The sequence below is a fragment of the Budorcas taxicolor genome, chromosome 12, assembly GCF_023091745.1.
Source record: "Budorcas taxicolor isolate Tak-1 chromosome 12, Takin1.1, whole genome shotgun sequence".
In the NCBI taxonomy this organism is placed as follows: Eukaryota; Metazoa; Chordata; class Mammalia; order Artiodactyla; family Bovidae; genus Budorcas; species Budorcas taxicolor.
The window spans coordinates 31,943,319-31,970,434 of record NC_068921.1 but is presented as its reverse complement, the minus strand read 5'-3'; the positions used below and the strand labels follow the sequence as shown (position 1 = coordinate 31,970,434).

At 40.2% G+C, this 27,116-nt stretch overlaps 1 protein-coding gene across 1 annotated transcript in view; it reads left to right on the top strand.

Annotated features, from left to right (window-relative positions):
- Window positions 1-226: 226 nt before the first annotated feature.
- The window catches only part of PAN3 (poly(A) specific ribonuclease subunit PAN3), a 119,575-nt gene continuing 92,685 nt past the window's right edge, over window positions 227-27,116 (top strand). The window contains exons 1-4 of the mRNA XM_052650170.1: window positions 227-674; window positions 17,116-17,237; window positions 17,968-18,034; window positions 19,875-19,945. Coding sequence (XP_052506130.1) covers window positions 227-674; window positions 17,116-17,237; window positions 17,968-18,034; window positions 19,875-19,945 — 708 coding nt within the window. The remainder of the gene's footprint in view (window positions 675-17,115; window positions 17,238-17,967; window positions 18,035-19,874; window positions 19,946-27,116) is intronic.

Below are 27,116 nucleotides of genomic sequence, written 5' to 3'. Positions count from 1 at the left end.
AGGCGAGAGTGAGTGAGAGAGACTCCCGGCTCTCCCCCTCCCCGCCCCTCCCTCCTGCCCCCTCCTCCCTCCCCTCTCCCCTCCCCTCCCCCCCTCCCCGGGCGGCTCCTGCTCCCGCAGCGGGACAGACCCGCCCGCCCGGGCTTTTCTCCGGCCCCCCGGCAGCGCCGTCCCTCCCTCCCCAGTCTATGGTGGCGGCGGCGGAAGACGAGGCTGCGGCGTTGCCATGAACAGTGGCGGCGGCCTCCCGCCCCCCTCGGCCGCCGCCTCCTCCGCGTCCTCCTCGCTGGCGGCGGCCGCGGCGGTAGTGGCGGTGGCCCCGCCGGGGGTCGGGGGCGTCCCCGGCGGGGCGGCGGCGGCGGCAGCGGCGGGGGTGAAGCTGAAGTACTGCCGCTACTACGCCAAGGATAAGACGTGCTTCTACGGGGAGGAGTGTCAGTTCCTGCATGAGGACCCAGCCGCCGGGGCCGCGCCGGGCCTCGGCCTCCATAGCAACAGCGTCCCCCTGGCTCTGGCGGGCGCGCCCGGGGCCGGCTTCCCGCCCGGAGCGGTCCCGGCCGGAGGAGCCGGGCCGCCCGCGGGGCCCAAGAAGCCGGACCTGGGGGGCCCCGGGCCCGGAGCCGGCGGAGGCGGAGGTGGCAACAGTGGGGTCCTCGACGGGCCGCGGCTGGCAAGTGAGTGTGGCCCGGGGGCGGGGGGCTTCGGGGCAGCGGGGGCAGGGGGCGCCGGAGCCTGGCCCGCGGGGTCCCCCCTCTCCCCTCAGCTTTCGTCTCCCTCAGCGCTCCGAGAGGCCTACGCCCGGGGCCTGGGGCCTCCTTCCGTCTTCCTGCCTCCCCTCCCCACAGCTCTTGGCCCGCTCGGGCGGCGAGGGCCGGCCGGCTCCCCGGGAACGCTGGGCGGTGGACTTTTGGGGGGGCGGGGGTGTGGGTGGGGGCGGGAAGGACGGGGGATGGGCCGCGGCGTGCGGGAGATGGGGGTGTCGCTTCCGGGGGGTGTGGAAAGGGGCCGGGTTTGCCGGCACCTGTGAGTGTGTGCGCGCGCGCCCCGGGCCGAGCGGAGGGGTCCCCTGGTGGGTGTGTGCCGGCCGGGGCGGCCTCCGCGGCTTCCAGGAGTGGGTTGGAAGAGCGGAAAAAGTTTTTTTTTCTTTTTTTCTTTTTTTTTTTTCTGTGTGTGTGTGTGCAAGGCTTCTGGGAGAGAGGTTTTCCAGGCAGGAAATGCTTTCTAAGGAATCGGGAGCGAACAGACAAGCAGCCGTCTCTCGCGTACTTGGTCTGAGTCGGGATTTCACCCAAACTTGCATTTCCGCAGTTTTCTTGAAAGCTGGCGGGAGTCTGCAGGGTGTCCGGAGGTGTATTGCTTGTCTTCTACTACTTTGTATCCAGAGAACCCTCAGCTCGGAGCCTCGGAAACGTGCCACGCCATGAACCGCGCACATTTGTGTGCGACTGAGCCCTCGAATTCGGCTCTCATAGGGCAGCGGGCCTTTTTTCACTTGTCTTCTGTTACCTTGTAACTTGTTCGTCGTTAGTGAGTGGAGTTTCCAGTTCTAATAGCCTAAAAGTGTAATCTGGTTTACAAAAGGTTGCCCTTGAAAAGTAGAGGTGTGTCGAGTTTTTCCTTGTTTCTGAGTGTATTGAGCATTTCTAAACCAAGTGGGAAAATCCTACTTCCTTGGGAATTTTAAAAAGTTACAAGATTTCAAACTCGTTCGATAGGCTGCTTAACTTGGATGTCAGAACTTTTTTTTTAAACTGTAAATGGTCTTAAGTATTTGGCTTGATGCTTTAGCAGTTATTTGCTCTGTGAGGGTTATTAAGTGCCTTCTTAGAGATGGGTGTATGTGTTAGTGTGTGTTTTAAAGATTGTTTCTTTTGCTCTGACGGGTCTGACTTCAGCGCAGATGTATTTGGTGAGGGTGATAATGCTAAGAATAATTTGTAACTTAAAATGTTTTGTCAGAATGGTTACTTTATTGGTGGGATTTTATCACGTTGGAGCAGCAACTTTGCATTTTCTAGGTAAGTTTGCTGGATGTATTGAGTTGTGGCTCAGATTAATTCCTTATGTTTGATTAGTAAGCAGAGAAACGGAACAGTGGTTTTGTTACCTACAGAAAGAGGCATGTTAAAAAAAACGGAGGTATTCAATTTAATATGTGGTATTTCTAGGATTTTCTAATACACAGATGTGGTAGATTTGGGACATGAAAGTTAGGACAGGCTGTAAACAGGTGAGGTTGGAGATGGAGGAGAAATACTAGCAATGACTCAAAGGTGGGGACCATTTCATATCTCAGGAGCCAAACGTCTTTGGGAGATAGGTTCTTGAGAGGCCAGGCAGTTAGTGCTATGAAGGCATTTTGAAGTCAACGTTTAGTCATTTAACAGTTACTTGATTAAGTAGCTGCATTATGTAGTTGGATTCTGTGGGACTTGCTTTAACTCAACTGGGTGAAGCCCAAGGCTCCTTTTGTCTGCTGTAGGCTTCTTCGGGTGGTCTAGATTGTGACTCCTTTGGGTGAGATAAAATTGTCTCCTATCAGTGAGTGGCCAGTTAAGTTAGGTTGTTCAGGAATCAGGGAACAGGATTGTGTTGGTGATTTAATGCTTGCGTTGAATTTTTTACACTTTATTATTTAATTTTTGATCTAGTTTCTACATTTGGCTGTATTGTACTCTATTTTATGAGATACTTGATTTGGTAAATGTATGAGGCAATTAAAAGAGAGGACACGTTCTGAGAGGTGTTGTTATTAGGAGAAATTTAAATTTTGTTAGTTGTTGACTTGATCAGGTAGAGTCACTGACACAGTTTTATATTGCTTTTACTTTGTTTCCTTTGCTATTTTTTAGGTAGGTGTAAGAGTGTGGACTATTTCTTGAGCTGGGATGTCAGACATATCTGCTCTGATAAGCCAGGTCCACCTGTAGAAATACTTTGGGCTCCTTGGGTATCTTGGAGCTGTGTGTGTGTGTTTTAAAGTTTTTGAAGTGTACACACATACGGAACAATATATAGACCATAAAATTTGGAATTTTCACAAGGTGAAAACAGCTCATAACAGTACTCAGATCAGGAAATAGAACTCAATCAGGACCTGCAATTCTGCTCTTCCTACCCTTTTTTTGCCAGTCACTCCTTTGCCAGAGCTAACCACTGACTTCGTGAACTACATTGTCGATTCATTTTTCACTGTTTCATTTTTTTTTTTTTTTGAGCTCTATAAGAACATCGTGGGCCTCTTTTCTTTAAGCATATTTGTAAGATCAGTTATGTGGGAGCAACCTCTTAGTCTCATTCTTGCCTGGTGTTACACATTGAATGTGCCTCATTTTATAGTCTCATTTTGCTGTTAGTGGGTGATGGTACGTTTCCAGCTTTTATTAGGAAGAGCACTGTTTTGAACATTCTTGAATATGTTTATTGGTTCAAGTCTATGAATTTATGTTAGGAGTGGAATTTCAGACTTAAAATAGGACATGCGTATGTTCAGCTCTAAGTAGATGACTTCAGATAGTTTTTTGAAGAGATTGTATCACATTTACATTACGTCTAGCAGGCTATGAGAGTTCAAGTTGTTTCAAGTTGTTTCAAGTTGCTTCACGTTCTCCCCAGCACTTGATATTAGCCATCTTATAATTTTAGCCATTTTGGTGCCTAAAATTTATGATATAATTTGATGTTTTTAATTTGCATGTGTTGGATTGTAACTGAATTAGTTGACAACATTTAAATAATCAGGTTTAACAGTAAACTACACATTTCTGACTTTCTTTGAAGGGCAACCCTTTTCTATATTAGAATTAGGTGTGTTGGCTGGGCAAGACTCCATTTTTGCCTTATTACTGACTAGGTTAACTTATATGCCTGGCTCCTCTTGGCCTTGGAGTTTTTGACTCTTGCTTTAAGTACTTGAATTGTTTTGGTAGTGTTTCAGATTGTGTGAAAACTTGAGAGGTAAATGCAAGAGGAAATCTTATCCTTGCTTTGCACGCTTTGGAAACTGAAGCAGAAAGGCTTTTTTTAGCATGCTTGGTTGCAGTGGTGTTTCAGTCTTGTAAAGGAACTGTACTTTCATCTGTTGCCTACTTTTTATCTGTACGAAGTATTACACTTCCAGCTCTTTGGTTGACCTGGCAGTATGTTAGTGAATATATTCTGGCATTCAGGATTGTTGGGAAAATAACAGTTTATTTATTACTCTTTTTTAAAGTGTTAGACATTTCGTATTTCTTTTGGAATTCGAATCTTCTAAAGGTTCAGTGTGGTTTGATTTGGTGGTTTAATTGAGTTGCTGATTCTTGACCTTTTAATGATGTGATTCTAATATTCTCAGCCAGCTAGACTTTTCATCATCAAGATGCTCAGTTTTTAGCAGCTCAGTATTTGTATTTTATATATGTTACTTTATTTAAAACCCAATAGATTTATTTTACCAAAACAGACTTATTTTCAGTTCTGCTAATTTAATTAGTAGTGAAGGCTCTGGCATAAGGCACATCTAAGATGGACCTGGCTCTCCTGTCTACTTTGTGATCTTGAGTTTTTAACTTTCAAGCCTCTATTTTTCTCATTTTAAAACGTGGAGGTAATAGTAATACCTAATTCAGAGTTGTGACAGGCTTGAATATAACCCTATCAGAGCATTATCTGGCACATAGTGAGGGGTCAGGGTTAGTTGCTGCTGTTAGTTGAGTATTAGTAATAAGTCTACGGTTAGCCTGTACATTTTTTTACCTCCCAGTTTTTGAGAGTATATTTTCAAGACCAGTAAAATAGCTACAGATGATTGAACCGTGGCTGTCTGTCCAAATGGCAGAAAGCAGGGGATAACTTGAAGTTCATATGCAAACTTTGGAGTGTATGGCAAGACTGTTTTTGTTTAAGTCAGAATTATACTTTTCACCCCACAAACCTGAACCAGCTCACAGAGGAGTGAGTACTGGGAATTTGCCGTTAGGAGAGCTCGTATAGGTTAACACATTTTTATTTGACAATACACAAAGTAGATAACAAGAGACTTTATAATACCATTGATTTCACTCCTTTAATATGGTGCTTGCAAAGTGGCAAGTTTTGATCAGGGTGATAGGAATACAACATTGAATGAAACAGAAGTCTGTCCTGTGGAGGTTACATTCTAGTGGGGAATACAGGGATGTGTATAAGATAAAATTAGATCTTGAGAAGTTTTATGAGGAAAGCTTAGAACTTTATGAAGAGTACTCAGAGAGGGTTGTACTAATGTCTCAGTAAGATTCAGTTAGTGAGTAAACACTTCTTTCCATGAAACTGCATTTGAAATGACTCTAAGAAGCTAAATGATGGCCAAAACATCTATTTTTGTCCTTTTATAGGATTTTTCTCTTTTTAAATTAACTTTCTATTTTGTGATAATTGTAGAGTCGCGTGCAGTTGTAAGAAATAATGCAGAAAGAGCCTGCTGTCCCATCCCCATCTCCCCAGGGGCAACACCTTGTAGAACCGCAGTGCAGTGTCACAGCCACACTGATTGGCACAATCCACTTAACCTTTTCAGGATTTTCTGAGTCTTATTTGTGCGTGTGTGTACACATGTGTATAATTGAGTTCTGTGGAGTTTTATTGTGTGTGTGTTTTCACACCTGCCAGCACAGTCAGGACATGGAGCAGCTCTGTCACCCTCAAGAGGCCTTTTTGTCACCTTCCTTCAAATCCCTGGCAACCACTAATTTGCCCTCCATTTCTATAATTTTGTCATTTCAGGAATGTTCTATAGGGAAATCCCTGTTTGCCCAGTGGTTAGGATTCCATGCTTCCACTGCCATATCTTTTTTTGTTGTTGTTGCTTGCTCTTCTGTAGGCGTATCTGCTTTTGTGTGCAAAGGTATGAATGTATATGGTACCTATAAATATTTTAGAAATTTATTTATTTTAGGGTTGAATTTATTTAGTTTTTAATAAACTTTTTTGGTAAAAATTTTCACTGGAACAGCAGTGTATAAAGTTAAACTGATCTCATTGCCCAGGGTTAATCATTATTATTAGTTTTGTGTGTAACCTTAACTACTCCTAAGGGCCCTATCTCCACATACACTCACATTGAGGGTTAAGGTTTCAGTATGAGAATTTAGGGGGAGACAGTTAAGTACATAGCATGGGCATACATATACACACTCAAGTTTTGTAGCAGTATTTCCCAGTATTACTTTTGTTTTTCCATATTAACTTTATGTTCTGTTTTTATAAAGTAGTTTATGAGCTGAAGTTATACAAAGGAATGTGATAAAATTCTTGTTTTATGCACTGTTGTCATTTGCTATCAGTGTTTGCTCAATTGCTCAGTCGTGTCTGACTCTTCATGAGCCATGGACTGTAGCCTGCCAGGGTCGTCTATCCCTGGGATTTTCCAGGCAAGAATACTGGAGTGGATTGCCATTTCCTCCTCCAGGGGATCTTCCTGACCCAGGGATCAAATGCATGTCTCCTGCATTGTCAGGTGGATTCTTTACCATTGAGCCACGTGGGAAGCTTGTTGTCATATAGTTGTCAACAAATTCATACATACAGTATTTGCTCCTCCTTTCATTGTATAGGAATTACTGTTGGACTGGGAGTCCTGAGAATTAGATTTTTTTGTTTTTTTTTAGTACTCTGTCTTAAGTAACTTTGAACTTAGGCTAGTAATTTAGTCCATGTGGAAATATATTTCTTTGTAGAATATGAGAATGGGGTATGGAGTACATGATGTTTAAAATTCCTTCAGGTATAAAATGTTTGTGTTTTTCTAAATGTTTATTTTCTAGGAAACAAATTATTTTATGATCAATTTTTAGAATTCATCCTCTTTCCTTTCCAATAGCTTTAAAAAATCTTTGACCTCTCAGCAGCTTCAGCATAGGGAAGGACATGTTCTTTTATCTTGGCTGAGTTAATTGGCCTGTGGATAATGGCGCTCTTCTGGTAAAACTTATTCCTTTTTTGATGTCCTTTGGTATCTTTTTCTTTAAAAAATTAAAGATATTGTACCCGTTTTTCTAAACTAGCTTTTAATTGTATTTTTAACATTAAAAATTGCAGCTTTTAAAATCTAGGAACAATATCTTGCTTTGGAAATTAAAAATGTGCTGCATGAATGGTGAAGCCTGGTGGGCTTCAGCCCATGGGGTCATGAAGAGTCACAGGTGCACACACAGGTTAAAAGTTTAAATAGTGCAAGAGGATACACAGTGGAAAATAGTCTCCCTTCTTCCTTAGTTCCCCGATCCCTCTCCAAAAGACAGTCACTCTTTTCAGTTTATTATGTATCTTTTCAGAGATGTTCTTTGTAGATCACTCATATTTGTATTTCCCTATCTCTAGTACATCCTGCTCACACATGGAAGCCTAGTGCACTTTGAATTTTTTCACCAAACTGCTTATCTTCCTGTTTGTTTCATGTCTACACATAGAAATATACCTTACTCTTCATAGTGACTGTGTAATAATTCTCGTGTGATTGTACTGTTCTTTTCAGCGGCTATTTAGATTGTTTATGGTCTTTTACAAGTGGTGATACTAAGCTGTTACATCTTAATGTACTATGTATACTTATAAATTAACACAAATATAACATATGCATATTTAAGGAACATACAGAGTCTTCAGTAAGCTGGTTCAAACTTGTTACATTAAAAAAAATAAGTAGGATCTCACTTCCATGTGGAATCTTAAAAAAACAACAACAGTAAAACAACCCAAATGCATAGATAGCAATGAAGAAGAGATTGGTGGTTGCCAGAGGCAGGGGTCCAGGGGGTAGGGGAAGGTAATCAAGAGAGACAAACTTCCAGGTCTTTTATTCTCACAAAACCCTGGAAAGTAGATACTAACCATTTCTGTTTTACAGAGGAGGAAACTAAGACTTAGATTAAATAAACTTTCAAGGATGAGTAATTGGCAGCTGGCTGCAACAGACCTCTGGGCAGCTGCGTTTGCTTAGTCTGTGCTCATTCCGCGGTGCGGTGGTGCAAAGGATGGTGTGACTGCTGAGTGGCCGGAGGAGCCCCTGTTTACTGGGCCTGCATCCACTGTGCTATCCTCTAGTGTCTCTGAGTCGCACGGCCCCATCAGAAAAATGGAATCAGTGATGCCATTTGCATGGGGTATTTTATAGAAGTTGGGTGTGAAAATCTGTTGTCTTTTTTAAGAATACCTACTTTTAAGAAGGGCTTACTTGTATATGAGTGTTTATGTAAATGTGCTAATAGAGTAGCGAATGCCAGAAAAATATCAGGAATAGTTCCTAATCTCAGTTTATGGAATAATTAAATGTTTTAGTGGTTGAAGACAGCAGTGAAGGATCAAAGGATTTCTTATTTTTGGTCACATGAGTGATATAAACAGTATCTTAAAAGGTAGAGTTTAAAAAAAAACAGTTTGGAATAATACGGGAATGCATTCTAGAGATGAGGAAGGAGGAAAATAACATTTATGATTACCTTTGAGGTAGGGTACTAGGCACGCTGCTTCACTTGAGGGCCTTTCATAGCCCTGTGAGTGAAATGTGATTGCTTTTCTTTGAGATGAAGAAATGAATTTTAGTGGGTTTTGCTTAAGGTCATTCAGCTAGTGAGTGGTAAAACTTGGATTAGAACACAGTGACTAACTTCAAGTATTTTGTTTTTTTTCCATTGTACCTGGGTCTTGAGGATTCTAGGGCTTGGGCTATGTGTGTGCTGGAATTGATGGTACTCCTTGTTGTGGACTGTGCGTGCCAAGTTACTTAAGTCGTCTCTGACTCTCTGCAGTCCTGTGGGCTGTAACCCACCAGGCCCCTCTGTCCATGGGATTTCCCAGGCAAGAATACTGGAGTGGGTTGCCTTGCCCTCCTCCAAGGGATCTTCCCAACCCAGGGGTCGAACCCACTTCTCTTAGATCTCCTGCATTGCAAGTGGATTCTTTACCACTAGTGCCACATGGGAAGCCCAGTTGTGAACTGTCAGTTCAGTTCAGTCGCTCAGTCGTGTCTGACTCTTCGTGACCCCACGAATTGCAGCACTCCAGGCCTCCCTGTCCATCACCAGCTCCCCGAGTTTACTCAAACTGATGTCTATCAAGTCAGTGATGCCATCCAGCCATCTCATCCTCTGTTGTCCCCTTTTCCTCCTACCCCCAATCCCTCCCAGCATCAGAGTCTTTTCCAATGAGTCAACCCTTCGCATGAGGTGGCCGAAGTACTGGAGTTTCAGCTTTAGCATCATTCTTTCCTAAGAACACCCAGGACTGATCTCCTTTAGAATGGACTGGTTGGATCTCCTTGCAGTCCAAGGACTCTCAAGAGTCTTCAACACCACAGTTCAAAAGCATCAATTCTTCGGTGCTCAGCCTTCTTCACAGTCCAACGCTCACATCCATACATGACCACTGGAAAAACCATAGGCTTGACTAGACGGACCTTTGTTGGCAAAGTAATGTCTCTGCTTTTGAATATGCTATCTAGGTTGGTCATAACTATAGACCTTCAAAATACAATGGTTTGACTGGAGGAGAGAGTTCAGTAGTGTTAAAATTATTGTAAGACCTTTTCATAGTAGAATGTGTACTTTTACATTATAATCTTTGATATTTTGGAAATATCTGTTTTTTCCCTGATGGATACACAGTTGTCTTAAATCCATTTATTGAATAATCCCAGTTTTCTCCATGGGTTTTAAAAAGGAGGTTTATCAAAATATAATTTACCTACTGTAAAATTCACCCATTTTACAATGTACAATTCATTTTTTCTTAGTAAATTTATAGAGTTGCAGCCATCAGGAATTTTACAAGAACTTTTAAGATACTTTTCATTTTTTTAAAGATACTTTTCATTTTTTTCTGTAACGTTTCATTAAAGTTTGCCAGGTAGATGATATGAGTCTCATTTTACAAGTCATGGTATAATCTCCACTTTATAAGCATTTTGCCCAAAACATTGTGGCCAGTAAGTGGCAGAACTGAAATTCAGACCCAGAACTTTTAGGAAATACTATAATGATAGGTTGAGAACGGAATGTTGAGGGCTTTTTAATGTCGACTAAGAAGTTTGGATTTCATCCCTTGGGATAAGGAATGCCAGCACCTGTCTGTGATGTCCTTGTTGGCAGAGGAGAACCACTCAGTATTTTCAGCTGGACTCTTTTTTTGTCTTTAAAACTTGTTCTATGGAAGGCCAGCCTTGTTCTATGGGCTCCAAAATCACTGCAGATGGTGACTGCAACCATGAAATTCAAAGACACTTGCTCCTTGGAAGGAAAGTTATGACCAATCTAGACAGCATATTAAAAAGCAGAGACATTACTTTTCCAACAAAGGTCCATCTAGCAAAGGCTGTGGTTTTTCCAATAGTCATGTATGGAAATGTAATTTGGACTGTTAGGAAAGCTGAGCACCAAGGAATTGATGCTTTTGAACTGTGTTGTTGGAGAAGACTCTTGAGAGTCTTTTGGACTGCAAGGAGATCTTACCAGTCCATCCTAAAGGAAATCAGTCCTGAGTAGTCACTGGACGGACTGATGTTGAAGCTGAAACTCCAGTACTTTGGGCACCTGATGAGAAGAGCTGACTAATTTGAAAAGACCCGGATGCTGGGAAAGATTGAGGGCGGGAGGAGAAGGAGACGACAGAGGATGAGATGGTTGGATGGCATCACCAACTCAACGGACATGCATTTGAGTAAACTCCGGAAGTTGGCGATTGACAGGGAGGCCTGATGTGCTGCAGTCCATGGGGTCGCAGAGAGTCAGACATGACTGAGCGACTGAACTGACTGACTGACTGATGTTAGTCATAGCTTTTCTTCCAAGGACCAAGTGTCTTTTAATTTCATGGCTGCAGTCACCATCTGCAGTGATTTTGGAGCACCCTAAAATAGTCTCTCACTGTTTCCATCGTTTCCCCACCTATTTCCCATGAAGTGATGGGACCAGATGCCATGATCTTAGTTTTCTGAATGTTGAGCGTTAAGCCAACTTTTTCACTCTCTTCTTTCACTTTCATCAAGAATCTCTTTAGTTCTTCACTTTCTGCCATAAGGGTGGTGTCATCTGCATATCTGAGGTTATTGGTATTTCTCCCAGCAGTCTTGATTCCAGCTTGTGTTTCATCCAGCCGGGCACTTGGCATGATGTACTCTGCATATAAGTTAAATACGCAGGGTGACAGTACACAGCCTTGCCGTACTCCTCCTGTTGTTCCATGTCCAGTTCTAACTGTTGCTTCTTTACCTGCCTACAGGTTGCTCAGGAGGCAGGTCAGGTGGTCGCATTCCCATCTTTTTAAGAATTTTCCACAGCCTAGCCCTCTCACAGAACAAAGGATTGAGTTGCATACCAAAGGAGAGCTGCATACCGGCCCCTCCCTGCCCAGAGGCAGAGAGGCAGGCTTGCAATAGCTAGAGCCGGAAGGCAAGGGGCTGCTGCAATCTCAGCCCCAGAGACAGCATCTTCCACCAACTGTGAGCAGGCTCCCAGCTGCTAACCTTGTCCTCCTGAGATCCTGGGTGGATAACATCTGTCAGAAGGGTTGCAGCTTGAGAGTAGCTCTCCAGAGGAGACATACTGCACACCTGAGACAGTTCTCTTGCGACACACCCAGGAAACAGTGGTCTGGGCCCAGAAGGTGATTAAGATGCACGGCCCACCTGGGACAGTGCCCTCGCAAGCACCTGGTCTCCTGAGCTGCTCAGACCTGGGAACGGCACAAAATGCACGCCCAACCCACAGACATTGAGCCAGAAACATGTCTGAGTGTCTCCTGTGGAGGTGCGGGTCAGCAGTGGCCTGCCATAGGGGCTCTAGGTGCAGCAGACCTGGGTATGGCATAAGCCCTTTGCAGGAGGTCACCATTGAAACAGACTCTTGGAGGCCACAGACAAAACCCTGTACGCACTAGGACCCAGGAGAAAGGAGCAGTGATCCCACGAGGGATTGACCCAGACTTGCCCGTTAGTGTCCACGAGTTTCCAGTGGAGGTGGGGGTCAGCAGTGGCCTGCTGCAGGTTCGGGGACATGAGGGCAGCAGTGCATGCAGGGACCTTTTGAAGGAGGTTGCTGTTATCTTCATTACCTCCACCATAGTTTGGCCTCAGGTCAAGCAACAGGGAGGGAACACAGCCCTGCCCATTAACAGAAAATTGGATTAAAGATTTATTGAACATGTCCCCGCCCATCAGGCCAAGACCCAGTTTCCCCCTCAGTCAGTCTCTCCCTTCAGGAAGCCTCTTAGCCTTCTCCATCAGAGGGCAGACAGAATGAAAACCATAATCACAGAAAACTAACTAACTTGTCAGAAAGTTAGAAAACTAACTTGTCTAGCTCAATGAAACTATGAACCATACTGTGTAGGGCCTCCCAAGACGGAAAGGTCGTGGAGGAGAGTTCTGACAAAACGTCCACTGGTAAAGGGAATGGTAAACCACTTCAGTATTCTTGCCTTGAGAACCCCATGAACAGTATGATAAGGCAAAAAGGTATGACACTGAAAGATGAACTCCCCAGGTCAGTAAAGCGTCTGCCTACAATGAGGGAGACCCAGGTTCAACCCCTGGGTTGGGAAGATTTCGTGGAGAAGGAAATGGCACCCCACTCCAGTATTTTTCCCTGGAAAATCCCATGGACGGAGGAGCCTCATAGGCTACAGTCCATGAAGTCACAAAGAGTCGGACACAACTGAGTGACTTCAGTGAGTGAGTGATGCTACTGGAGAAGAGTACAGAAATAGCTCCAGAAAGAATGAAGGGATGGAGCCAAAGCAAAAACAACAGCCAGTTGTGATGTGATGGGTGATGGAAGTAAATTCCTATGTTGTAAAGAGCAATATTGCATAGGAACCTGGAATGTTAGGTCCATGAATCAAGGCAAATGGAAGTGGTCACACAGGGGGTGGCAAGTGGGAACGCTGACATTTTAGGAATCAGTGAACTAAAATGGACTGCAATGGGTGAATTTAACTCAGATTATATCTACTACTGTGGGCAAGAATCGCTTAGGAGAAATGGAGTAGCCATCATAGTCAATAAGAGTTCAAAATGCAGTACTTGGATGCGGTCTCAAAAACAATAGGATGTCTGTTTGTTTCCAAGGCAAACCATTCAGTATCCCAGTAATCCAACTCTATGCCCCGACCAGTAATGCTGAAAAAGCTGAAGTTGAACGGTTCTATGAAGACCTACAAGACCTAGAACTAACACCCAAAAGAGATGTCCTCTTCATTATAGGGAACTGGAATGCAAAAGTAGGAAGTCAAGAGATACCTGGGGTAACAGGCAAATTTGGCCTTGGAGTACAAAATGAAGCAGGGCAAAGGCCAACAGAGTTTTACCAAAAGAACGCACTGGTCATAGTAAACACCCTCTTCCAACAACACAGGAAAAGACTCTACACACGGACATCACCAGATGGTCAATACTGAAATTAGATCGATTGTATTCTTTGCAGCCAAAGATGGAGAAGCTCTATACAGTCAGCAAAAACAAGACCAGGAGCTGACCGTGGCTCACATCATGAGTTCCTTATGCCAAATTCAGACTTAAATTGAAGAAAGTAGGGAAAACCACTAGACCATTCAGGTATGACTTAAATCATATCCCTTATGATTATATAGTAGAAGTGAGAAATAGATTCAGGGGATTAGATCTGATAATTGAAGAAAACTATGGATGGAGGTTCGTGCGATTGTACAGGAGAGAGTGATCAAGACCATCTCCAAGAAAAATAAATGCAAAAAGGCAAAATGGTTGTCTGATGAGGCCTTAGAAGTAGCTGAGAAAAGAAGAGCTGAGAAAAGAAGCTAAAGGCAAAGGAGAAAAGGAAAGATATACCCATTTGAATGCAGAGTTCCAAAGAACAGCAAGGAGAGATAAGAAAGCCTTCCTCAGTGATCAATGCAAAGAAATAGAGGATAACAACAGAATGGGAAAGACTAGAGATCTCTTCAAGAAAATTAGAGATACCAAGGGAACATTTCCTGTAAAGGTGGGCTCAATAAAGGACAGAAATGGTATGGACTTAACAGAAGCAGAAGATATTAAGAAGAGGTGGCAAGAATACATACAAAATAGATTTTCATGACCTAGATAACCACAATGGTGTGATCACTCACCTAGAGCCATCCTGGAATGCAAAGTCAGGTGGGCCTTAGGAAGCATCACTATGAACAGAGTTAGTGGAGGTGATGGAATTCCAGTTGAGCTATTTCAAATCCTAAAAGATGATGCTGTGAAAGTGCTGCATTCAATATGTTAGCAAATTTGGAAAACTCAGCAGTGGCCACAGGTCTGGAAAAGATCTGTTTTCATTCCAATCCCAAAGAAAGGCAATGCCAAAGAATGCTCAAACTACTGCACGATTGCACTCATCTCACATGCTAGCAAAGAAATGCTCAAAATTCTCTGAGCCAGGCTTCAGTGGTACGTGAACTGTGAACTTCCAGATATTCAAGCTGGTTTTAGAAAAGGCAGAGGAACCAGAGATCAAATTGCCAACATCCGCTGGATCATTGAAAACGCAAGAGTTCCAGAAAAACATCTATTTCTGCTTTATTGACTATTCCAAAGCCTTTGACTGTGTGGATCACAACAAACTGTGAAAAATTTTCTATGTTACATGTAGTTTATACTGTAATCTTACAATAAAGTAAGGTTCAGTTCAGTTTAGTCGCTCAGTCGTCTCCGACTCTGCGACCCCATGAACTGCAGCACGCCCGGCCTCCCTGTCCATCACCAAATCCCGGAGTTCACTCAAACTCAAGTCCATCGAGTCGGTGATGCCATCCAGCCATCTCATCCTCCGTCGTCCCCTTTTCCTCCTGCCCCCAATCCCTCCCAGTATCAGAGTCTTTTCCAATGAGTCAACCCTTCGCATGAGGTGGCCAGAGTACTGGAGTTTCAGCTTTAGCATCATTCCTTCCAAAGAACACCCAGGACTGATCTCCTTTAGAATGGACTGGTTGGATCTCCTTGCAGTCCAAGGGACTCTCAAGAGTCTTTTCCAACACCACAGTTCAAAAGCATCAATTCTTTGGTGCTCAGCTTTCTTCACAGTCCAACTCTCACATCCATACATGACCACTGGAAAAACTATAGCCTTGACTAGATGGACCTTTGTTGTCAAAGTAATGTCTCTGCTTTTGAATATGCTATCTAGGTTGGTCATAACTTTCCTTCCAAGGAGTAAGCGTCTTTTAATTTCATGGCTGTAATCACCATCTGCAGTGATTTTGGAGCCCCCCAAAATAAAATCTGACACAGTTTCCACTATTTCCCCATCTATTTCCCATGAAGTGATGTGACCAGGTGCCATGATGTTCGTTTTCTGAATGTTGAGCTTTAAGCCAACTTTTTCACTCTCCTCTTTCACTTTCATCAAGAGGCTTTAGTTCCTTTTCACTAAAAAGTAAGCTTAGAGAAGATAAAAACACTATTAAGAGAATCATAAGGAAGAGAAAATACGTTTTCAATTCTGTACTGTACTGATGGACATAGGAAGTTTGTATTGTATGTTTACAAGATGAGTCATTTTCTGTCTGTACCTTTATCACTGCTGTCTTAATAGGATACAGAGTCTGTAGGTATCATGTGTTTTGCTAACCCTGGACATCAAAATGAAAAGATAATGTGAAAAATGAATTCATAGTTATTTACAGGTGTGAAGTGGCAGCAGTGGGATTGCTTTCCAGTGGCTTAGTGTCAGGGGTATGACTGCTTCATAGTCACCTAGCCTGTGCACTAATTAATGAGTTGTTCTAAAGTTTGTATAGCAGTTCAGATTTTGTATAGTCACGTTCACTGTAGTATTAGAAATGTTACATTTAAAGAAAAACAACCTCTGATGATGGTTTGATGTGTCACCTATAACAACTTCTCCAGTTAGGAGAGAGGCATATTGTATGGTACTGTAATTCTTTGAAAGTAAAGTTATAAAAGTGAGAAAACAAAACATTGTTAATTTTATATTAAGTATCACTTACTTAATGCCTATGTAAGGTAGACTAATATCTATATCTGCATATATTCTATGCATTCATGACATGCCTTGTTTTCATTTTCTTTTGTAGTCTGTGTGGTTCACCCGCAGATTTTCGAAATTGTCATAAATCTCCAAATATTTTTCCAATATATTTATTGAAAAAAGTTTGTGTATTCTCTGATGGCTCAGTTGGTAATGAATCTGCCTGCAATGCAGGAGACCCTGGTTCAATTCCTGGGTCAGGAAGATCCCCTGGAGAAGGGATAGGCTACCCACTCCACTATTCTTGGGCTTCCCTTGTGGCTCAGCTGGTAAAAAATCCGCCTGCAATGCAGGAGACCTGAGTTTGGTCCCTGGGTTGGGAAGATCCCCCAGAGAAGGGAACAGCTATCCACTCCAGTATTCTGGCCTGGAGAATTGCATGTACTGTGTAGTCCATGGGGTCGCAAAGAGTTGGACACACTGAGCAACTTTCACTTTCATAATTGTGCCCAGACAGTTCAAACCTGTGTGGTTCAGTGGTCAACTGTACTTACCAAGGAATAGGATCTAAAATGTATTGTTCATCACTTTGTTGATATATGATGGATTATTTTAGTAGTTACAGTGATTCCATATTCTACCTTAGAATTGACAGGCAGCTTGTCTGTTGTCTTCAGCTCTGTCCCATTGCAACCACTGTTGAGTTGGTTTCCTGGATAAGTTAACATGAAACTGCTGGTCTGTTTCATAAGATGTGTTATGAGAAACAGTCCTGGGAAACTTGTCCTGTTAAGTATATGAAGATTCACAGAAGAAATTGCAGTAGTTTCTGTTCTCCTGTTCTTGCAAGTTAAAGAAAGAAAACTTGATGAGAAAAGTAGAAATAAATCCAAGTGTGGTTTGTTTTCTTCATGTTGTGCTTAGTGGCTCTCAGGTAGCAATATAAAAATAACTATCTCTGTGGAAAAAGTTATTCAACTTGATCATTGTTTAACAGGTTTTTAGAGTTGAGCCAGTTTTGTTTGATTCAAGTTATGAACAAGTAAATAAAAACAAGTGTGACAGAGATTTGAGACTTAAATTCCCGAAACTTATTTGGGAACAGAGAAACTACATCAACCTTTTGTGCTTTTAAAATTTAAATACTTGAATTTTCCTTCTCTTTTAGTTCCTGGAATGGATGGAGGTGCTTTAACTGATACGAGTCTCACAGATTCCTATTTCAGCACCAGCTTTATTGGAGTCAATGGATTTGGAAGCCCTGTGGAGACGAAGTATCCTGTGATGCAGGTATTGTTGGTGTGAATTCTCATGTCCCTGGACACTGAGGTGTGTTTTGGGGATGGAAATTTCTAGGGTCTTCCTTTGTCCTCACATTTGGTGAGTGGGAGGTGGACTTTTAGGAGGTGATGAGGTCAGAGGGGATATAGGTAAGACACCTCCTGTAAGTTGGAAGTCAGGTGAGCTTTCAAGGGTGGAGTTGAAGTATGTAGAGGATGGTTAGGAACAGGCTAGTTTCCCTCCTGTGTGTGTTGTGATTATGGGATGAAGTCCTTTCAGGATCGCGAGACCATAGAGGCTGTGGAGTCTGTTAAGGAAGGGTGGGACATGTTCAGAGAACAGAGATGAGCCTGATTTCATAGCATCTATCAGGTGTATGAAGGATAATACATGTTGAGAGAGAGTAGTTATCAACTCTGTCATTCACATCCCCCAGATAGATACTTACGAAGAAGGAAACTGAGTAGTTATGTGTTTTGCTCAGGCTAGTAAGTTATGGAAGTGCAGTTCAGAATGGTTCTGTGACTTTGGTTTTAAATACCTGGCTAATGAGTAAAATAAGTTTCTGCCTAGGTGATTGTAATCCATGCAGCAGCAGCATAGGAAGGTAAGAGTGTCATTGACGTGAACAATGGGTTGGAGGGGTAGACACAAAGAGGGACAGTCTAAACCTAATCGGTTGAATATTCTGCATTCTGTATTCTTCAGTGATATTATGTATATATATTTTAATTTTCAGAGAATGACTAATAGTAGCAGCTCCCCAAGCCTTCTAAATGACAGTGCCAAGCCATACGCAGGCCACGGTAAGACTCGATCCCTTTTTCTCTTTTTATAGGTATGTGTATTTCTGCCTCTAAAAACATATGTCCACGGTAGAGATTTTGAAAATTATAGATATAAGGAAGAAAATAGAAATGATCTATTATCTTCACACTTAGAGGTAACTTAAAATTTGGATATATATATATATATAAACACACATAAAATATACTCAAGTATATACATAATAATACTTAAGATCACATTAAATAAACTTTTATAGCGTGAATGTTTCTCAATCATTGTAAATTGAATCCTATTGTTTATTTTCATAATTTACTTTGCCTCTTTTTTTTTTTAAAGATTACACTCCAGTATTGGACTATGTGTATGAATCTGTGTTCATATTTTGAGTTATTTCTTTTGGAAACATTGTTAGACATGAAATTACTCTTTTAAGGTTATGGACATTTTTAAGACTTTTGATATGGAATTTCCTTTTTGTATCCTAATTCAAAAATAAATGTTTTTTCTGTATCCTATTTTAAAAATAAATGTTCAGGAATGGTTATTTAAAAAGTATGTTACAATTGAGTATTGGTGCAAGCAGTTACTTATAATAATGGGAAGAAGAATTTGCATGTTGATTGTTTCTTGAGATAGATGTTTTATGTATGTGTATCAGGCGTCTCACTGCTTGGAAATTTCAACTTTCACTGTAGGAAAAAGTAGCAACATTTTAATATTGAATTATTAGAAACAGATGTGTAGTGTTATAGTATTTTTGGTGTTCCCATAGAGTTTATATGCTGACTTGGTCCTTTATACTATCAAAGGTAGCATAAAAGATGAATAATACCTATTTTTTAAGAGTTTGAATGTAGTGTCTTAATCTAGTGTCTTAATATTTCATTAACTTCTTTCTCTTTGCATTATTAATTATATTAAATTAGTGTTAATTCTAATGAAGGACTAAACCATGAAAATCCAGACACAAGAAGCTGGAGAAATATAGCAGCAGTTTTATGTACTGCATTATAAAGAGATTTAAGTCTCCTTTAAATGAGAAAATTTACTGTATTTTTTAAGGATTTCACAGATAGTTTAATGAGAAACATAAAGAGTAACTAAAGCTCAGAAATGAAGATAAAAACGTTTGGCTGCATATCATGCATTCCTTTTTAGAAACTCATTTTGATTTGTTAAGTGAGAAACAGTTTAGAGATACACTTTTGTTTATAACTTCTGGCCACAGAGTAATGGAACTTTGAACCTTTAAAGTCTTTGAATTTCATGTTAGTATTTTGAAACATTTAATAGCCCCATCTTTAAAAACTTAATTTGCCTTATACTTTTAGTATGACTGTCAAAAATGTGGTGATATACTTAACTTTATGAAATACTCTGCAGGGTAGATGGTTTTTAAGGCCTTCATTGAATGTTAAAATCCAAGCCCTATCTCTCAATTATGTTTGACTATTTGACTACCTTTCCCTCACCCCTCCCCCTTTTATATTTCTTATGACTTGGTCTCAAGAACACAGACTACAGGTAGGCTTCCTTAATAAAAACATTTCTAATAACATGGTTAAGATTACTTTTTTTTTTCTATTTTATTTTTCTTTTGGTTCTGAGCAAATAGATACATCCTTATCTGTATAGTTGCTGAATAAATATGCACTGACTATTGGCTGGATGAAGTATCCTCCAGTTTGTGTTTCCTTCCCTCAGAAAATATTTGAACATCCTCTGTGTGTGAGCATTGAGTTTGATATTGTGGAATATGATTTTTATTATTATTTATAAGCATTTGGGTTAAACGTCTATTAGATTTGTAGGTGTCCTGAGTTGCCTGTGTGGAAACTTATGTAACTTACCTTCCAGATCCTCTAACTTCACCTGCTTCATCCTTGTTTAATGACTTTGGTGCCCTCAACATCTCTCAGAGAAGAAAGGTAGGTGCAATGGACACTTACATGAAACTAAATGGAACATAGGGGTGACACTGGGGGTGTTGCCGACATAATGGTCAGTGTTCTCTTAAGTGGGGGAGGACTGGAATGTTCTTCTTGCCTTTTGTTAACCTTTTCCCCTGTTGTGTATCTCTTAAAGTAGAATTTTGTTTGCTCTCTGTGTATGATATAGAGACTTTATGTGAAGGAATGAAATTCTTCTGCTTATTTTTGCTCATCAAAAAAAAATCTTAATGCATTCTTTTTGTAAGATAAACATTTAACGTTGTAGTTGCTGTTCTGTGACCCATTGTAGACATGTTAATCATCTTTTTTTTTTAATTTTATGACTGCTTTGTCTAAATTTCAAAGAGTTCTCCCCAATCTAAATTTCTCATTAAAAGGCACACTTAATCTTTAGCTTTTCATAATTGGCCCAACTGTTTAAAAACAGTTTAAAATCTCTTCATATTACAAATTTAATTTTATTTGAAATTGAGGTTGAATAGGTTTTGAAGTACCTCTAGTAGTTTATTATGGTTTGATGTCTTTGAGTCTTAATGAGAATCATGTTAATAGTAGTAATAACCTAGAGGAGGTGGTGCTTTTGGTTCAGAATAGCAGCTAAATATTCAGGAGATTGTAAATTTTGGTAGAAATTACTATGAAATTACAACTAATTCAGTTTCCTGAGTAATGGGAGAGAGATTAAAAAGAAAAGAATGTTAATTTTAGAAAACTGGTATAAGCTTAAGGTGCTTTTTAGGAAGTATCTGTTCAGAAGGTAGAATTAAATAAATTTCAAGACTAAGTAAATTCAGTGAATTTCAAGAAGATGTTCTCTAGAGCAAAAAAATATGGGGTCAGGTATAAATTACATCAGTATCCTCATGTACCTACTATTATCTCCATTTTGAAACAGATGAGAATAAGTATGTAATTACAACATGCTTTTAAGAAACACTGGACACAAGCAGACTCGTTGGTGATGGTGAGAAGTGACAGTAGACAAAGGAGATAGGAACGGGCTAGGTAGCACATACAACCTAGATGTCAAGTTACCTGGAGCTTCTTAGTGTTGGGAAAATTAAAAAGCCCCTAAGTTTTAAGGGTCCCCCCCCAGTGGCCTTTTTACGTTTTAGAAAATAATAATCAGTTAACTGTGGTGAGTGGCATTTCCGATGGATGAGTAAAAAGTAAAAGTAGAATGGCAAAGAAATCCTTAAGTGTTCCTAATACGAGGGTTTGGTGGACTGCATCTTAAAGTTGAAATACATGATTTAGAGCTGCTGACATTAATTTTTGAGAAAAGCAGTAAAAATCCCTGGAGATTGGAAAAAAGGAGATTATAATACCCATTCTTCTAAAATTTATTTTAGTAAAAGGAAATAATGGAAGGAAATTTACTAGAGAGGTGAACGCTGTATGTGGTGAGATATTAAAATACATCCAGATGGAAGGAGATTAGTATAGTGAAGGGAGCGTTGGTTGTAATTTTTAAGATCCTAAATCTCTAGCTTTGTGACCTTGGGCCAGCTTCCTAGGCTGTAATATTCACATCTGTGAAATGATGAGTATGGCCTGAATAATTGCTGTGGTGTCTTCTATGTCTAAGGTTCAATGACTGGGTGAACTGAAAGGACCTACGTGTCAACATCTACTTAGAAAGTCAGGATTCATATGTTATACCTGTGAAAGACCATATTTTCTTGGCATTTACATTTGAAATAATATGTAGAGACATAGAGGTTTGTTTATTTTTTTTCCCCAGTAGTGGGCTCTATACTTAGCATTCTATGGGTACAGGTTGCATATGTTTTTAAATTGTTAATAGTTGAGAAGGCTTAAAATTCCTTTGTATTAGAAAAACTATTGGTATGAGAGTACTGCATGCTGTGAAGTAAAGGCACGTGGAGACTGTTCTTTTGTTGTAGTAATTTATAATGTCTGTTTAATGACGTAATTTAGGGGAAGTAACTCACATTTATGTAAATATTTAGTCATAATTCCAGGTGATCTAAGCAGGCTATCATGATTACTCAGTGACATTTTATTTCATAATGAGATTAGAAAACAGGTGTTTGGGCCATACTTACTACTATTTCATAGTTAGATAAATGCTTTTCTGAAAATTTTGGTTGGGCCAATCCCTGGGCTGCAAATGCTGCTTTTTGCCTCTGGAATATGTGAATTATTTGGATCAGGTCAGTCAGATATTTTTATTGTGAGCAGTCTTACTGTGGGCTATGTGGAACATATAAGAAGAATCAACTGATGTTTTTTTCTGCTTTCCTCAAATCTAATTCAAGAGGCAGTGCATGAATCTACTAAAGAAAATTTACAAAGCAGTGTATTAATCAGTGCAAATTTAAATGTGTGGTGATTGCTACATAGGAGAGATTTCTCTAGATCCAGAAGAGTTTGTGGAGAAAAGATGTTTGAGTTGTGGTTTTTGAAAATGAGGAATATGGAGAAGCAAAGATGCTAAGCAGAAGGTATCGTTTGATTGCAAGTAGACAGTATTTTCAGGAAATTTTAAAATTCTCTTCTATCACAGGTAAACTAAGAGACTATGGCTGAGGGCCTTGTATCTGTAAGGACTTGTTGAAGTAAAATGTGTGCTGTGAAAAAGCAGTACAGAGAGATTCATAGCTGGGTGAACCTTTGTTTGGGTGGTTTATTGTTAGATACATGAAGAAGAGCTGTATACTAAGAATATATGTCTTAGGGCACTGCTGCTTATGGTGTGTCATGTGACCGCAGCTAGGAAGATAAGTTAAAACGTTGAAAGTAAATGTTTAGAAACTTCTGTAACAGTTTGATAATACCACAACATCCAAATATGTCATTTTCTAGTAGTTCACTTGTATTTTATGAATAATGTATAGGACTATGATGCATAGGAAATTTTTAAAAAACATAATCCTTCACAACTGATATTTGAGAAGCAGTGATTTTTAAAAAATTTTTTTACATTATGAACATATAAATAGGAAAAGTACCATTATTTGAAAATGTATACAGTTATTATTGGCCAGGAGTGATGGCAGAAGAAATTGAATTATGGGTGTGTGCTCAGTGGGAGAGATAAGCCCCCCGAAACACTGGAGCTGAAATTTTGTTGAAAATGGGAGGTAATATATTAGACATCAGTGCATGAGGAAACCGTAACAACAAGGTGGATAGATCAAGCTGAGAACTGGTATGATAGAAAAGGACCTGAGAGCCACTGTGAATCACAAATGTGATCTGGACAGCAGTAAAATTTTCTGTCAGAAATCTTCAGGGACAGTCTCTTTAAAATAAAGTTTGATGTAAAGAATACAGATACTTGTAAATGACGTGACGACATCTGCTAACTATTCTTGCTAAGCCATGTGACCACCGATGATTGAGATACAAGTTCTTGCAGAATTTGTGTCTGGCAATTTTGGCTTCCCGCTGTATAGCACTCATGGTACTTTGCCCTCTTTTTTAGTCATCTAGTCATTTTTGTATTTAGCTTTCTTCCCTTCCCAAATTAGAGCAAAAAGGCTCTGGTGCTTGTCATTTACATTTCTTTTGTTTTGATTGTACTTTAGTACGACATTTCAGTCAATGTGCAGCTTTTACCTGGGCGTTTGTATTTTATTGAAGTTTCTAGTAGTGGGATAACAGTTTCACTTTGGTAAGTTTTTTAGGTTTTAATACCAAGTTAAATTCTGTGGGATTAGAGGACAGAGACTTGTGAATATCGTGTTTATTTCTTCTGTTCCTGATTGTAAAGCCCTTTGTTAGGATGAGGGAGGCAGGAGCGGAGGAGGCCTGCGTATCTGCTCCTGGCTTATTTGTGAGGAGACGAGGCCGGGGTTGGCCTAGCTCCGGGTGATTCCCCCGATCTCAGTGTGGAGCCTCCTCCCCACTGTTCTCAATTTCAAGAGCATCTTTCCCTCTCTCCATCATCTCTGTTACAAAGTTTTCTGATATGTATATTTTGTGATTTCTGATTACTTTGACGTTTAAAAGTTTTTGTGTATATTTCTGTTCTAATATTCTTCAAAAGGTGACTTTTATGTTGCATACTTTTACATAGGGAACTGAACAGGACTAGCAAACTGGCAACAGCTAAAATGAATTTGGAGAAGTCTATAGGATTGGGGCATAGACAATCTGGGATATAAATCCTTCCTTAATCCTTCAGGTTTTGAACACGAAACCAAGTATTGATCTTGGGCGGGGTGGGGTAGGGGGGAAGATGAGATAATGGAGAAGACATCAAAAAATAAATCTTAATGGGTATCACAATACAAAGTGTCATCTGTGAAACCATTTCTAAACATTTAATACATTCTCAGATGTTGTTTTACTTAGTATTCGATTTCCAGGTGAGCCACATCGGGATCTTTTCCCCATGAGTGTTGTACAGGAATGTTCCTACGGAAAATTGTGTCCAGAATTCCACATTAACACTCTCTGAGCTATTCTGTTACGGAGTCGACTGATCCTCTGTTCACCTCCTCTTGCTATGCTGTGGAAATGTGCTCAAGTTTTAGACTTAGGGATATGTATGGTATACTTGTTGGAGTTCAGAGGAGCATCCTGGTTCCTGTTTGTAGCTTGCTCAGAGCTCATGGTGAGTTTTTATTTCTCTCTAAAAGCAAACTGTTAGGAATAGTAATAACTCAGTAGCATTGAACAATGGTCAAGGTTTAATTGAAGTTGTATGCCAGGCAGTTTGAATTGAATCCCCTAATCTACACTGATTGGGTCTTGAAGCTTACTTAAATCTTTTTGTGTCTTCATTTGCAAAATGAGAAAAATATTATACTTAATAACCTGGTTTGTCGAGTTGTTATGAGGACTAAATGAGAAATGCCCCATAAACGGTAGCTATTATTGGTAAAACATGATGTTAGCCAAACCTTTCTAGTCTTGTTTGGGAATTGTTTCCTGTTGTTAAATGAGTGAATATCTGTCGCTGCTCACGCTAGATCAGACTGTGTTAGTTACCCTTTGGAAAGGCCTTTTCTTATAGTTGCTCTGAGAACGTTCATCTTTTCTTTGAAATATTCAGATCCCTCCTCCTCCAACATTTGAATTTTTGACTCCTCCTCGCATAACTGTTAGCTTCTCAAACATATCTGTCAAATTTGGTGAAAGTACATCTGGGATGTTCTTGGTGATGCCTTGGTAGACAGAAACTTGATTTTGTTTATGTTGACAGTGGTTTTCTATGTCTGTTTCAGGTAATATGGTAATTCTTTTATAAAATTAAATGTTTTATAATTTCATTATCTCATTTAGTCTTGCCAACAGTTCTTTGAGAGACATTGTTTTTTCCATTTCACAGATTAGAAAATGGGAGATTTAGAGAAATCAAGTAATTTACTTGGACTACTAATAGATAATATTTAGTTACATTCAGAGAAAAACAAAAATCTCTTTAGGGCAAAATAAGCCCTGAAATAATAAGGTGAAAATAATAAGGTGAAATAATAAGGTGAAAAATGAAGGAGTAGTGGAGAAAGAGACCACTGGTAACATGCAGAGGAGGAGATTATAACATTGATTGACCTATGCCTATCTATTGTTTGATTTATGTGATTATCTCAGTGTAAGTGTTTTACACAGTGTAAATTTCTAGGGAATAATACAAAATCAAGCTTTTAGTAATTGATAGATAACTTTTCAGAAATGCTGCACAAATTTGTATTTCTACTCATGGGTGCTGATTTTTCAGTAGCCTTGAAAACAGATGTAGAAATCTTTCATTGTCATTTTATAGTCAAAAGCCCCTCACTGTTAACATTTGATTACAGGTCCTGTTGAGCTTCTCCTTTATGCTTTTTGACCTTGGATTTTGTGTGTGTGTGTCCTTTGCTTATTTTGGACTCCCCTGGTGGCTCAGACAGTAGAGTCTGCCTTCAATGTAGTAGACCCGGGTTCAATCCCTGGGTCGGGAAGATTTCCTGGAGAAGGAAATGGCAACCGACTCCTGTATTCTTACATGGAAAATCCCATGGACGGAAGAGCCTGGTAGGCCACAGTCCATGGGGTTGCAAAGAGCTGGACACGACTGAGCGACTTCACTTTCACTTTTCATTTTCAACTTGCTCATTTTTCTGTTGGGCTATCCTTCTTAAATTTGTTGTAAACTCTTTGTTTATGAGATACTTAAGCATTTATGCTCTTAGTTCTGAAATGTCATACTTAATGTTATTAAGTACATTAACAAAGAATGAAACATTAAGCTCATTTTTGTTAAAATAACATGGTAATTCCCTGTCTGATGAATATTGAAAGGATTGTCATTTATGGAATGTGAATCCACTAACATTTTTATTGCTAAAGACCTATAGTATTCAGCTTCTTAGCAAACAGTTATTTTTCTCTCTTATCTACATATGAATCCTCAGACTTATATGTGCCATTCATCCTATTGTTTAACCCCAGTCTATTCTTAATGACTCAACTTTGAGTTAACTTTCTTTCCCTCATAAATCAAGAGTCATCCAGGATAAACTTCCAGAATTGTGTTTATTAGATAGAAGTGTGCCTTGGATAGAGCAGAGTAAATTGGTTGTAACAAGCTAGGAGTTCAGCCACATATTTTCTGAACTTTAATTGATGCTTCTGTACAGTGACAGCTTGCTTTTGTTAAGAGTTTTCAAAATTGATGATTTCAAGGGAATTTTGTTCTATTGATTTTTAAAAAAATCTTGTATGAGTTTTTGTTTTGGAGGCTTTTTTAAGATGTGTCTTGTGAGCAGCATGGCTTTTGTGTGCAGTATTTAATGCTGCTGTTGCTGCTCAGGTGCTAAGTTGTGTCCAGCTCTTTGAGACACCATGGACTGCAGGCTTCCCTGTCCTTCACCATCTCCCGGAGTTTGCTCAAACTCATGTCCAGTGCTTTTGATGATAATCATTATTTAGCTTTAGCTTTTGGGATTTTGAGTTGATTCTTACCTAATAATGACAGTTTAGTAAAACCATGCTGCATTTGCCACTGCATTTGGAAACTAGTGGATCATTCTGAGATATTCTGGTTGGCTTCTTGACACTCTACTTTGGGCATTGTATTTACGAAGCATTGTAGCTGATGCTAAGAGTTTGTCACTACTGATGGTTCATCCCTGTTTTCTTTGAAAGTAGGGGTCAGGAATAAATGAGTAAAGGTCAGTTTAGAATTCTCAAC